This window comes from Microcaecilia unicolor, chromosome 3, assembly GCF_901765095.1.
Source record: "Microcaecilia unicolor chromosome 3, aMicUni1.1, whole genome shotgun sequence".
Lineage (NCBI taxonomy): Eukaryota > Metazoa > Chordata > Amphibia > Gymnophiona > Siphonopidae > Microcaecilia > Microcaecilia unicolor.
The window spans coordinates 350,446,567-350,461,087 of NC_044033.1; the positions used below are offsets into that span (position 1 = coordinate 350,446,567).

General features: G+C 43.2%; 1 protein-coding gene across 2 annotated transcripts in view; it reads left to right on the plus strand.

The window, feature by feature from the left end:
- Positions 1 to 11,545, plus strand: part of NCOA7 (nuclear receptor coactivator 7) — a 382,797-nt gene extending 371,252 nt beyond the window's left edge. For both annotated transcript variants that reach the window (XM_030198488.1, XM_030198489.1), the window contains 3 exons: positions 2,802 to 2,897; positions 3,032 to 3,105; positions 9,611 to 11,545. In XM_030198488.1, coding sequence (XP_030054348.1) covers positions 2,802 to 2,897; positions 3,032 to 3,105; positions 9,611 to 9,746 — 306 coding nt within the window. In that variant the 3' untranslated portion in view covers positions 9,747 to 11,545. The remainder of the gene's footprint in view (positions 1 to 2,801; positions 2,898 to 3,031; positions 3,106 to 9,610) is intronic.
- Positions 11,546 to 14,521: the final 2,976 nt, after the last annotated feature.

The window sequence follows — 14,521 nt, forward strand, 5'->3', positions numbered from 1 at the left end:
TACCACAACATCACCCTGTATTTGTTCACACCGGAGCCTGCAAAGGCCTCTCCGGTACTATGTAAGCCACATTGGGCCTACAGATAGGTGGGAAAATGTGGGATACAAATGTAACAAATAATATACCGCCTTTCTGTGGTACAACCAAAGTGGTTTACATTTATTATATGAAGATACTTTTTCTGGCCCTAGTGGGCTCACAATCTTTTGTACCTGAGGCAATGGAAAGTAAAGAGGCATATTTTCAAAGCACTTAGACTTACAAAGTTCCATTTTAAGTCTAAGTGCTTTGAAAATGAGCCCCTAAATGACTTGCCCAGAGTCAAAAGGAGCTGCAGTGGGAATCGAACCCCAGGACATTCCCCAGTTTCTCAGCCCACTACATTAACCCTTAAGCTACTCCTCCACTCATATCTGCCAGTTATCTCAGAGTGTCATGCTCTTCTTCGGCAGGGAATTGAGAGGGTTGGGGTGATGGGCAGGACATAGCAGAGAAAAGCTACCCTGCTTTCTAATCCATCCCCTTCCCTCCTATCATTCTTCTCCACTTTTAAAGTGCTACCTCAGATGGTTGATTGCTGGATAAAGGAGATTTTTGCTGTATATGAACATAGATGCAAAGTGTGCTCCTGAAGGAACTCTGCAAAAGAATTCACAAATTCTGCCGACAATTTTGGGAAAATTCTGCGTGCTTTATTTATCAAAAATAAGCAATAAAATCATTGCATTTGAATGGTGGTAATTGAAATTGCAATACAAATGTGAGATTTTAAACACTTTTTTGTGCAGAATTCGCCAAAGCCCATGGCACCCCCTTCCTAAGCTTGAGTCTCTCCTCATCCCCCCCCCCCCCCCGACTTGCTGATTCCAGCGTCAATGTTGCAGTTCTCAGACCACCCACACCATATCTGGTAGCTCCTTTCTCTCCATCCCTCTCCCAAGGCTTTACCCCTGTTTTTTCCACAGCTTTCATACCTGTCTTAGTTCTCTCCCCCCTTTCATCTTTAGCTTCAACACCATTATCTGGGGCTGTGCTGTGCTGGCAGACTGCCTCAAAGTAAGCTTTCCCTGCTAACATTTCTCACACCAAGATGCTTTTCTCCTCTTCCCTCCTTGGCTCTACCTCCAGTCATGCTAGATCTCTTCCATTCCCCATGCTCCTCCCCACTACACTCACACTGTCCCCCCCCCCCTCCTTTGCAGTTTAACACCTTGCTCCACTGTTGGCTCATGCTCTCGATTTGGCCCAGGTTCCACCCTGCTCTCCCCCCCCCCCCCCCCCCCCCCCCCACCTTTCCAGGCTTAAATTCAGTTCTTCCTTTTTCCTCCTAGCCCAGAACCTGTGGCTTTCTCCTGCTTTCCTGCACCTGAACTACCCATGGGTCACAGCTGCTCTGCATCCCTGCACTGTTCCCAAGCCTGCTACACTTCATCTTCCCACAGGTCATGGCTGCAGCCTCCGGCGGTCCCGTGCGCTGACAGCTGCTCTGTACTCCCCATACCTGCACCAGTCACAGCTGCACAGCTGTTTTTGCTCCCACAGATCATAGCATCAGCTTTCTTCCAGTCTGACATGCAGATTTTGCACACAAAATTCCCTCAAGGAATAACAGGTGGAGTCTGGAAGTATACAGGCGTTTTATAAAATGCACCTGTAAATTTACACTAGTTCCCAAGCAGTTCTAAGTGCACCTGGGTATGTTTTTTACCCCCTCCCCATTGCTGCAGGTTTTGGGAGGCAATTTTAGAAAAGAACTCCAAAATAAATGCCTACTTAGACTGCTTACCTTGACAACCTGTTATAAACTTACCCTGCAGGTACACATTTGACAACATCAAGAGATTTCTGTGGGGTTTTTTGTTGTTGTTTTTTTACAGATCTTCACTAACAATTGCAATGTTAATACATTTTTGGAAAAACCAAGCTTACAAGAATGCAAACAAAGAAATCATTAAAGGGTCCTTTTACTAAAGCTTAGCGCGCATTGCCATGTGGTCCATAGGTATAAAATAGGGTGCAAGCATTTAGCACATGCTAATTCCATTAGCATGCGCTAAGCTTTAGTGAGGGCCCCCATCTAATACACAGGAATGCTAACACTACCCCAACAGATCCAAGAAGCTTTACCAAACTCCCAGTTACAGCGAGGCATAACATAGTAACATAGTAGATGACGGCAGAAAAAGACCTGCATGGTCCATCCAGTCTGCCCAACAAGATAAACTCATATGTGCTACTTTTTGTGTATACCTTACCTTGATTTGTATCTGTCATTTTCAGAGCACAGACCGTAGAAGTCTGCCCAGCACTAGCCCCGCCTCCCAACCACCAGCCCCACTTCCCACCATCAGCTCTAGCACAGACCGTATAAGTCTGCCCAGCACTATAACAACAACAGGTTTTAAATTTATGATCCTGGCCACCCCAATAAAGAGAAGAAGAAGGGTTAAAAAAAAACCCTATGGGGCAACTACTACTCTTACTGTGCAAAACTGAGCTGGAGAAGAAAACTGATTTGCCTTTTGTTTGGTATAGTTGGCTCATACACAGTTTTTGTTGAGATTTTCTGTTTCAGTGTTTATTAGTCAAGGCTCCTCAGCAGGTATTTTAGGCTTGGCTCTGATTTTACATGATTTGCTGAAATAGAACAGCATCTTCAGAAACGTTTAACATTCTGGTGATCAAATCCCCCTGCAAGCTTAGTTTAACTTCTGCTGTGAGACGTCATAAAGCATTTCAGAAGATTCTCTTGTTTCACGTTTTCTCACAGGCTGTGAACAAACATGGTTTCTTTTGACAGGTGTTTGGGGCATATGCGACACATCCCTTCAAGTTGAGTGACCACTACTATGGCACTGGAGAGACATTCCTCTATACTTTCTGTCCTGAATTCAAGGTAGAGAAAAGTAGCTTAGCTTGCTTTCCAGACGGTGCATGTGCTGTGCTATGCTGGCTATGGCAGACTGCCTCAAAGTAAGCTTTCCCTGCTAACATTTCTCACACCAAGATGCTTTTCTCTTCTTCCCTCAGGTCTTTAAGTGGAGTGGGGAGAACTCATACTTTATCAACGGGGATATAAGCTCTTTAGAGCTAGGAGGAGGAGGGTAAGTCTTCAGCATCTACTTTCTATTCTCTTTCCTGCACTTAATACATCTGCATCTTTTCCCAGCTTGTGATTACATATTTGAACAGGGTGCAGCCTTGGCTCATTTCCCATGCCATCCCTTTTTCTTGTAGTATGCTGAATTAAAATTTAGAAAGTGCATTCCAAGTGTTGGCCTAGAATATTTTCCGTGTATATACAAAACAATCAGTTACAGAACCTTGCAAAAGATAATGAGTAGCAATAACTGAGGCGCCTGCTGTTACCCACTGGCTGCTCAGTTCAAGCAGAACACATACCCTTGGAATCTGTGCGTCCCACAGCAGTTCTTTTGAGGTCTTCTCAAACACATCTGCTTGATGTTCCTTCTTTTCGTCAGGTGTATATGGAAGAGTACAAATCCTCCGTCTTCTACATCATTGGCCCAAAGTTGTGAAATGCATTACCTGCTGAGCTTCGCTCAGTACAGAATATCACTCAGTTCAAGAATGAATTGAAGACATATTTTTCTCCAAGCATGTGGATATTACTTTTGCTATTGCTTATTTTATTGATTGTTTCAATTTGATGAACTGTTTGTATTGCCCTATTTTATTATGTATGTATTCTTGTTCCCCACTTAGAATTTCAAGATAATGTGAGTTTGAAATTATTATTTACGTAAATAGCATTCTAAAATCAGCATTTACGTATATATGCAATCTGCGCATGCAAATGCCGCTGTTTACACATAGAATCGCTGCACTAGGCTTTTAAGCTGACCTCCTTTTTGTCCAAAATAGCAATGCCGATTACTCTTTCCATTACATCTTTTGACTTTGGCTAATACTCAAACATAAGAAGTAAATGGCTTAAAAGTGCTGACATTGATTCTAGAAGGAGCTGAGGGAGGCAGAGAGTTACATAGAGGAGGCCTACAGGGACAAGAGAAGTCCCACCTCCAGTCTGACAGCCCTTGGCTGCCTTTGAGGTGGGAGGTCTTCTAAAAGGAGAGCATCACCCTGGTGCAGCTGGAAGTATCCTGTAGCCAGGACCAGCCCACCAGGGGATGCAATATCCTCTCGCACCAAGGATGTGTCTCCAGGAGCTTTTGCCCAGCAGGGAAGGGTTAGGATGGCTGTTGTAGTTGGTGATTTGATTATTAGGCATGTAGATAGCTGGATGGCTGGTGGACATGAGGATTACCTGGTCACTTGCCTGTCTGGTGCAAAGGTAATGGACCTCACGCGTCACCTAGATAAGATTTTAGATAGTGCTGAGGAGGAGCCAGCTGGCTTGGTATATGTGGGTACCAGTGACATAGGAAAATGTGGGAGAGAGGTTCTGGAAGCCAAATTTAGGCTGTTAGGTAGAAAACTCAAATCCAGAACCTCTAGGGTATCATTCTGAAGTGCCCCCTGTTCCATGCGCAAGGCCCAAGAAATAGGCAGAGCTCTGGAGTCTCAATGTGTGGATGAAGCGATGGTGCAGGGAAGAAGGGTTTAGATTTGTAAGGAACTAGGCAACATTCTGCGGAAGAGGGAGCCTATTCTGGAATGATGGGCTCCATCTTAACCAGGGTGGGACCAGGCTGCTGGCATCAGCATTTAAAAAGGAGATAGATCAGCTTTTAAAGGCCAACAGTAGTTCAAATGCTTATGGTTCGGAACAATGTATCTTTCAAAGATATCATCAAAAATAGGGAAGATAGGGTATCCCGATAGCGAGGTTGCAATAGAGGCCATAGTAGATCAGGTGTCTTTAAAGAAAAAGCAGACAAAAGATTACAAATAACACTGCCAACTGCTGAGCAAGATGTAAACAGAAGCAACAAATATAGTTTGAAATGTCTGCAGGAAACAAAACACATCTTGGAATCTCTATGGATTAAAATTCCATTTGTAAAGGGGAAAAGGATAGTGATAGGAGTGTACTACCAACCATCTGGCCAGGATGAAGAGACAGATGCGGAAATGTTAGCAGAAATTAGAGAGTCTGACTAACTGGGGAACACATTAATAATGGGTGATTTCAATTACCCCAATATTGACTGGATAAATGTAATATCAGGGAAATGCTAGGGAGGTAAAATTCCTTGACAGAATCAAGGACTGCTTTATGGAGCAGCTGGTACAGGAGCCAACGAGAGGAGTTAAAATTCTAGACTTAGTCATAGTGGAGCTCATGATCTCGTACAGGAGGCAATGGTGCTGGGGCCGCTTAATAACAGTGATCATAATATGATCAGATTTGATATTGGCTTTGGAGTAAGTGCACACGGGAAATTAAAGGGGTCTTTTACTAAGGCGCACTGGTCTCTTTAGCATGCGCTAAAAACGCCAGTGCACCTTAGTAAAAGCCCCTCCCCCCCCCCCCCCCCCCCCCAATATGTTAGCATTTAGCTTTCAAAAAGGAGACTATGATAAAATGAGAAGAACTGTGAAAAAGAAACTTAGAGGAGCAGCTGCGATGGTCCAAAATTTACATCAGGCATGGATGCTGTTCAAAAATACCATTCTGGAAACCCAGGCCAAATATATTCCATGTATTAAAAAAGGAGGAAGAAAGACCAAATGGCATCCAGCTTGGATAAAAAGTGAGGTGAAGGAAGCTATTAGAGCTAAAAGAAAATCCTTCAGAAAACAGAAGTAGGATCCGACTGAAAATAATAAGAAACAGCATAAGGAATGGCAAGTCAAATGCAAAGCGATGATAAGGAAGGCAAAGAGGGACATTGAAAAAAGATTGCGTTGGAAGGAAAAACACATAGTAAAAATTTTTTTTAGGTATATTAAAAGCTAGAAGATGGCAAAAGAATCAGTTGGACCGCTAGATGACCGAGGGGTAAAAGGGGCACTCAAGGAAGACAAAGCCATAGCAGACAGATTAAATTAATTCTTTGCTTTGGTCTTCACCGAGGAAGATTTGGGAGAGATACCACTGCCAGAAATGGTATTCAAAGCTGACTAGTCAGAGAAACTGAATAAAATCTCTATAAACCTGGAAGATGTAATGGCACAATTTGACAAATTGAAGAATAGCAAATCACCTGGACCGGATGTTATTCATTCCAGAGTACTGATAGAATTGAAAAATTAACTTAAAGAACTATTGTTAGTAATATGTAATTTACTAGTAAAAAAGCCCCGTTTCTGATGCAAATGAAATGGGGGCTAGCAAGGTTTTCTTCAGAGTGTGCATGTGGGAGTGTGTGTGTCCCAGCCCCCTCCCCCTCTGAGTTCAGTCCTTCAGTGTTAAGTTTCCTGCTGTTCTGTGTTTGTGTTACAGAGAGAGTGAGGGCATCTCTCTCCACCCCTCCCCCCTCTGATTTTCCTTCACTCATGGGGAAACCGGATATCTCTGGCGCTTCACACTTCCGGCTGGAGGCTTCAGTGGTGCCTTTTATATATATAGATCTTTAAAATCAAGCATGGTACCGGAAGATTGGAGGGTGGCCAATATAACGCCAATTTTTAAAAAATGGTTCCAGAGATGATCCGGCAAATTATAGACCAGTGAGCCTGGCGTTGGTGCCAGGCAAAATGGTATAGACTATTAAAGAACAAAAATACAGAGTATATTCAAAAGCATTTTTAATGAGACAAAGCCGAAAAGACAAATGGGGTTCACACTCTCCACAAGGACAGAACACAGCAGTAACAGGGTGGAAAGGAACCAATTCCAAGTGATCAGTCACCACACCAGGATAAGATGCTCCAATTAAATTTTATTAAGACCCAACACGGCCCGTGTTTCGGCTATAACAGCCTTCCTCAGGGGTCCAATCGATGAGTGCTCAGTTGTGTATCGATTGATAGTGGAGCGTTTTAAACTCTTGGTACAGATTTCAAGAATTCTTGAACTTGTTCCGATGTTGCATGCTATACCAAATCTGTACCAAGAGTTTAAAACGCTCCACTATCAATCGATACACAACTGAGCACTCATCGATTGGACCCCTGAGGAAGGCTGTTATACCCGAAACACGGGCCGTGTTGGGTCTTAATAAAATTTCATTGGAGCATCTTATCCTGGTGTGGTGACTGATCACTTGGAATTGGTTCCTTTCCACCCTGTTACTGCTGTGTAATGAGACAAAGCCAACGTGGATTTAGTGAAGAGAAATCTTGCCTCACCAATCTATTACATTTCTTTGAAGGGGTGAACAACATGTGAATAAAGGTGAGCCGGTCGATATTGTGTATCTGGATTTTCAAAAGGCATTTGACAAAATACCTCTTGAAAGACCCCAGAGGAAATTGGAGAGTCATGGGATAGGAGGTAGTGTTCTATTGTGGATTAAAAACTGGTTAAAAGATAGAAAACAGAGAGTAGGGTTAAATGGTCAGTATTCTCAATGGAGAAGGGTAGATAGTGGGGTTCCTCAGGGGTCTGTACTAGGACTACTGCTTTTTAACATATTTATAAATAATCTAGCGATGGGAATAATTAGTGAGGTAATTAAATTTGCTGATGATACAAAGTTATTCAAATTGTTAAATCGCAAGAGGATTGTGAAAAATTACAAGAGGACCTTTCGAGACTGGGCATCCAGCAGTAGTTTTGGGTGTGCTGCGCACCATTTCCAGTGCTACAAAATATTTTTTATTTTCTAAAAATAAAAAAATATGTGGGGAGTGGGCGTGCTCAGTGGTAATCTTACTGCTGGAACCCTCACCGCCTCCTAAATAGGAGGCAGTAAGGGCTACAGCAGTAAATGGCCGTACATAATTTTTTAAGAACCGCACAGCTCTTAAACTGCCTCCTTTAGAAGAAATCCTTTTTCCCACAGTGGTAAATGGTCTTGGCATGCAGCAATCCCATGAGCTGATGCCACTTGGGCCACCTTTTCTGCCACTTGGTAAAAGGGCCCCTTAGAGATTTTAGGGGCCCTTTTACAAAGGAGTGTAAGGGCCTGCTCGCATCCAGCGAATGTCAAATTGGCATTACTGCCCGGCTAGCACGTGCGCCTGGCAGTAATTCAGAGTTTGGCGTGCACCCAAAACACACGTTAGAAAATAATTTTCTAATGCAGGGACATTCCCGGCCGTTGGGATTTTCTGCCCCCCCCCCCCCCCCCCAAAAAAAACCCCTTTTCTCCAGATGCGGTAGAGAAATGGTCCAGCGCTCATCCAATACATGTGCCCACACTACCGCAAGTCAGTTTTTGGCACGCCTATTGAGGGCAGTTCGGTGTTCTTTGTTATGACCAAAGGACTTATTTTTGCAAGCTAAGTGGTCTTTGAATTTAAAAAAAAAAACAAAAACTGAAATTTGCTTTGATCTGGTAAATTTATTACACTTGCTTCTTTTACTAAGCTGTGCTAAGCACTAGTGTGTGCTTACCGCAGCTTAACAGGGCTTACTGTGGGACACACGCAGTACATTCCCAATATGTGTGCGCAAACCATGTGCTAAAAACTTTTTCTGAGGGGGGAGCATGTCTGGAGGTGGAGAGTGGGCATTTGTGCGCTAATGAGCACATCTACATGGTCGCACGTTAACTGATTAGCACATGATCCTTACCACCTAGGTAAGGGCTTTCGCACTAATAATTGGTAATAGCTGCATGCTAATGATAACGTTAGCATGTGGCCATTCATTCAGAACATGGAAAATTGGCCATTTTGTGACAGTGGTAAAAATGGCCTTTGCACATGGGAAAGACCCACTTAAGGGCACACTAATGCCAATTTATTTCACTTGCACAAATTTCATGCATTAAGTTGACGTTGGAGGACCACATGATGTCCCAATTTAAAAATTTGGTTTTGAGCAGAAAAATATAACACTGCTCTACCCAAGTATTTAGGGGGTCTTTTACAAAACTGCACTAGCGTTAAATGCTAGAGACACCCTTATATTCCTATAGGTGTCTCTAGCGTTTAGCACTTGCTAATTTTTAGCGCACACTAAAAACACGTGTGCACCTTTGTAAAAGGACCCCTTAAAGACTGATGATCCCCCTTTAGAATTAATTTACTATGGAGTCTTTTACAAAGGCACGCTAATTTTTAGCGCATGCTAAATGCTAGACACCTATATATTCCTATAGGTGTCTCTACCATTTAGGGCTCTGCTTACTAAGCTGCGCTAGCGTTTTTAGCATGTGTACTGTGTAGGCGCCCATAGGAATATTGTGGGCACCTACACAGCGCGCGCTAATGTTTATTGTGTGTTAAAAGCACTAACACACCTCTAGCGCAGCTTAGTAAACAGGGCCTCTAGTGCGTGCTTATTTTTTGCGTGCACTAAAAATGCTAGCATGCCTTGTAAGACCCCTGTGAGATTAGTATATTCTTAACAGCCACACTCTTGATTGTTTTGCTATCAGGTGTGACCTTCCATTTCTTTTTGGCTGTATTAACTGGATGAATGTTGACCTGATTATCATTAGTGATTTAATTTAGCATGCTACCCTTAGCTAAAAACATGTTTTCTATCGCTGCTGCATTAGCTATGATTCATTGTCTCTTCTCAACCTCTCTATAACCTTTCCGTTATGCTTTTATTTCTCTGTTCCCTAGTGGGAAGTTTGGGTTATGGCTAGATGCAGATTTATACCATGGTCGAAGCAACTCCTGCAGCACCTTCAACAATGAAATCTTGTCGAAGAAGGAAGACTTCATTGTGCAGGATGTGGAAGTGTGGACTTTTGAATAAACTGCCAATTTTGCTGCAGCAGGCGTTTGAACGGTTCACTCGGCACCACGGTAGGAAGCTGGAGAGCCCAGTGCAGGACTCTTATTGAATCACAGCCTTATCCTTGTGCCCAGACCCGGTGCCAGGGCAACGATGAAACAGCTAGAAGAACTGGAAAAGGCCAGAGAGAGATGCAGAAACAGATGGAAGACGCCCGAAGGAGCAGTTTCGAGGGGGGCCGGGGACTTTATCTTCTCTCTCTTTTTTTTTCCCCACTCCAAAAGAAAGAAAAAGGTCTGGAAAGTGTTTCTGTTGCATGGGCCTTTTCAGGAACATTTTGATTTCTCTATGTGCAATGCACTGTAGCCATAAGAAAACCAAGATGAAATGGTGTGAGTGTAGCCACTACATGCCAGCTGTAATGGACACAGAGTACTAGCCATCGACAAAAGGGGTTGCATTACCACGCCCCAGGTAACAGTGTTATTCATGTGTGACTTCTTTAATCCTCCTCAGTGACAAACGAGAAGGAGTTACAAGCCAATAGTGCTTAAAGAGAAACTTGCAACTTCAAGGAATTCCGAGTTTTTGTTTTAATTTTACAATTGTTATTTATTTCATATGGAAACTGCTATTTGATTTATTTCTTCTTTCTGTGTTTTGAAATTTTAATGTCAGCAAGGGGATGCATGTACTCATATCTGCTGTCCAAAGTAAAGGGGGTTTTTTTTTGGGGGGGGGGGGGGAGAAGGGTTTATACATATAGAAAGAAATTCAGTTGACTTTTAAAGTTAGTCTGCTATTTAATTTTTTTATACAGTTTGGACAAATTATTTTCACTTTAGTTATTTTTTTCCCCTAATTATTTTAGGGTCATTTTATTTTAAACAATTCTAATTGTTTAGTTTTTGTACAAGCACCAAGTGTTTAATTTTGAATTGCTCACTCGAGAGAGGTGATAGGTTTTTATTGAAGTTGTTAATGCTTGTGCTGAGAGTAGTGTGTTGTTTTGGGGCACCTGTTGCAAAGGTGACTTACGTAGCAGGTGCCCATAATAAAAAATCTGTGAGAAGAAGCGCGGGGCGTTTCTCAGAGCTAGCTGCTTGGTGAGGTGAATACCTGATTTGGGTCCACAGAGTTTGTCCTACAATAGCATTTTCAATATTTTGGGAGAGGAGGGGTCCCTTTGCTGTGTTGATGGACTTGTTGAAAGGTAGCATTTACTGGCCACATGTGAACATGTGTATATTGCTTCCATGCAGCTGAACTTAATCAACCAACATAGAGGGCCAGTTGGTTAAGGGGGCTGTGGCCGTGAGAAGCAGTTACTTTGGTCAGTAATAGGCCTGTATGAGAAAGTGCCTCCCCAAACTGGTTGGCATGTAGAAAGCAGCAAAGAGAAGTTGAAGGGGTAGCCTAAAGGCAGCATTTTAGTCACAGGACCGGTTTATCTGTTGGAAATGTAAGGACACTTGGTAAAGAAAATGAAGGCAAGAAGCAGATTTAATCCTGAGTGAAAATGTGGTTGCGTATGATACAAAATGTATTGGGGTTGAAGGGTGGGTAGAGGATCTGCCCCCTTCCTTTTGGAGTGCCCAGCTAAGCTTTGCTCTCATTGTTCACCACCTTCTCCCTCTGTCTCCTTGCTTTCAATCAGTAGCAGAGCAAGGCCTCTTAAAGCGGCACCTTGCCTCTACATCACTACACTTACTGTCAGGAACAACAGAAGACCTGCTCATGCCATGCCACTCAGACTTAGTAAACTGTATGCTAGGATATAGAGAAAGTTGGCACTGTGTTTCTGATGGCTGGGGGGGGGGGGGGGGGGGGTAGGAAAGGAGGGCTGGCACAGGGCTAAACCTGTGCCTGCATATACCAATCACCTGCAAGCTTCAAACTGGATTCCAAACTTGTAATCCTACCAGTTTATAGAGGTGTTACTGTACTTCCATTCTCTTTAGCACATGAAACACATTTAAGATCTTTTATTTTCATACCAAAAAAATAGTTAAGCTATGAACCGTTATTAACCCCATCATTCAATTTAAGTATTTCTCCACTCCCAACCTTATCAAAGTGATCTAAAGAACTGTGATGGATAGTTTTTCCCTCAGGTGCTTAATGGCAAGTGGTCTTTTTTTGGTGGTGGATGGGGGAGGGAAGGGAGAGTCCGAATTTTTCTTTATTAAAAGTGACTTGTCATGCATAAAATGGTGCATTCCTTCCTCTTCACCATCACCCAACTTCTTAAAACGAGCATCAACTGGTCCAACATAGATCTTCATATTTATTAGACCTTTTACAGCTACTGGTACAAATTTATTTAATATCTCTTCACTTTTAAAAGAAATTTACCCAGATCCTGTGTTGAATTGCTAATCTGTTTTAATGTAGCTATTGGCTAATCGAGGCTGACTGTAATATAGATGAATTTTGGGAATAGTTCTTTAAACATTTCTTCATGTCCAATTTCCCAGTTTCTCAGGATTAGTCTTGCTATTAGAAACAATATGATTCTCTTTCATGTACTTGACCAAGATTTGTCTTTACTAGGAGGGCCTTCACAGCATTACAAACTGAGTGGGACTTTTATAAAGTTGCACTAGCGTTTTTAGTGTGCACTAAAAATAAGGCCCATATATTCCTGTGGGTGTCTCTAGCATTTAGCACACCTTAAATACGCTAGCATTCCTTTGTAAAAGACCTCCTTAGTTAGAAATTTTAGTAAAGTGAAAAGAAATTGTGAATAGTAACCTTTTATACATCTCTTTCTTAACAGAGGTGTCTTCCCCCTCCCCCACCCCAAACTGAAAACCAAACAATTTTCTGTAGTTGTGTCAGTAAAAGAACTAGTAGTAGCAGGGAGACAGCACAGGGAGGCCAGTTGATTTGCCTTTTTCATAGGGGAGGGTCCTGTGGGGTTGTGAGCCAAATAAAACAATAGCAGTTTGATAGAAGTTTATAAAATTACTAGTAATGAAGGCCCGTTTCAGGGAGAAATGAAACGGGCGCTAGCAAGGTCCTCTGCTCCCCCCCACCTGACATAGGCCCCGCCCATCCCCGGTACGTGGATGTTGCCCTCCCCTGCAAAATCGGCAACCCCCCTCTAATACCCTCCCCTCCTGTTACCGGAGTCCCAGCCGTAGAAGTGAAAGGCAAGGTAGTTCGGAGATTCTGGTGCCTTAATCCATTGTGTTCGCTATGAGCTGTGCCCTGATTGGCTGGTCCCGCCCTTGAGGGCGAGAGCAGCCAATCAGGGCACAGAGCTCATAGCGAACACAACGGAAGGCAGCAGAATGTCCGAAGTACGTTGCCCTTCAGTTCTGTGGCTGGGACACCGGTAAGAGGAGGGGAGGGTAGTAGATAGGGGTTGGCGATTTTGCAGGGGGGGCCGACGTGCACGTACTGGGGATGGGCGGAGCGTATGTCGGGGAGCGGAGGGGCGTTGGGTGGGTGAGGCATGGGAGTGGTTTGGCGTTTTTGGAGGGGGGGTGATGTGCACGGTCATGTGTGAGAGGGGGGAGTGGATTTTTTTTGGGGGGGGCGACGCGTGCCTCGTTTAAAGACAGATGAAGCAATGTGCTTCAGTAGCTTAGTGTAGTTGTGTTCATTATGTCCCGCCCCCGACGTCATAATGTTTTGACGTGAGGGCGGAGCAGAGTTAGATGGTTTGTAAAAGTGGTCTTGTGGTGCAAACCCCATACCATTTTTGTCGCTTTTCTCTGAAGCACTTCAAGTCTTTTTATGTCCTTAGCAAGATATGGCCTCCAAAACGGAACACAATATTTCAAGTGGGGTCTCTCCGACGACTGGTCCTTCAAAAAACTACAAGCACTATTACACAGGCCGTAACCATGGAGGCCTGAGAACTGTTAACTGTCTATCCTCTTAATTAATTCTCCTGCTCCCAGGAACTGAAAAGGAAGATCAAAAGTTAGATGGTTCGAACTTACGAACTCTGAAGCCACAAAGTTTAGAACGTTGAGGTTGCTTTTTATGTGCAGATGGGGCATGGCTGAGGGCGGGTCTATGAGTGAGGGTGAGAGTGAGTGGTCCACATAGCCTAGCCTACACAGAGTACAGGAGTTCAGTACTTCACTGCCACGGAGTGAGCTTCAGAACGCTTGAGGGGGATTTTATTTATATAGATGAGTGTGCTGAAGTGGTTAAACAGGGAACAGTTGTTTATGTCAACACAAAAGGACAGTCTATGAAACTAATGATCGACAGATTGAAAACCAATTGTATACAAGCTTTTTTTTTTTTTTCATGCAGCGTATAATTTAGCTGTGGATTTGATTGCAGGAGGATGTAGCAAGGTGAGATTGTAAAGAGGTTTGGACAGGTTTGTGGAAGAAAGATCCATAAAAATTATTAGTCAGGTACACTTGGGAGAATCATTGTTCACTTCTGAAAATGAACTGTGGGAAATAAATGTACTTTTTGGAACCTGCTGGTATTGTGACATGACTGGCCACAGCTGGAGACAGGATGCTGGGCTCCATGGACAGTGATCTGATTCAGCATGGCTTTTCTTGTGTTCTTAACCGCTAAGGATAGCACAGGGCAAACAGAGGGGTATTAAGCATCCTAAATGAGCCCCTGAGAACAAAGGCATGCCAAGTCCACTTTGTTATAATGGGAGATATTGACCATCTAAGTTGTGACGTAGGGTTCTACATTTCAGTGAAAAGAACAAACAGTGTCTGAATTGGCTTTAATATGGACATGGTCTGAGGCCGTAGAAACTATGAATCGGTGCATAGCTGAAATACTGCAAAATGTGCATATGGCTT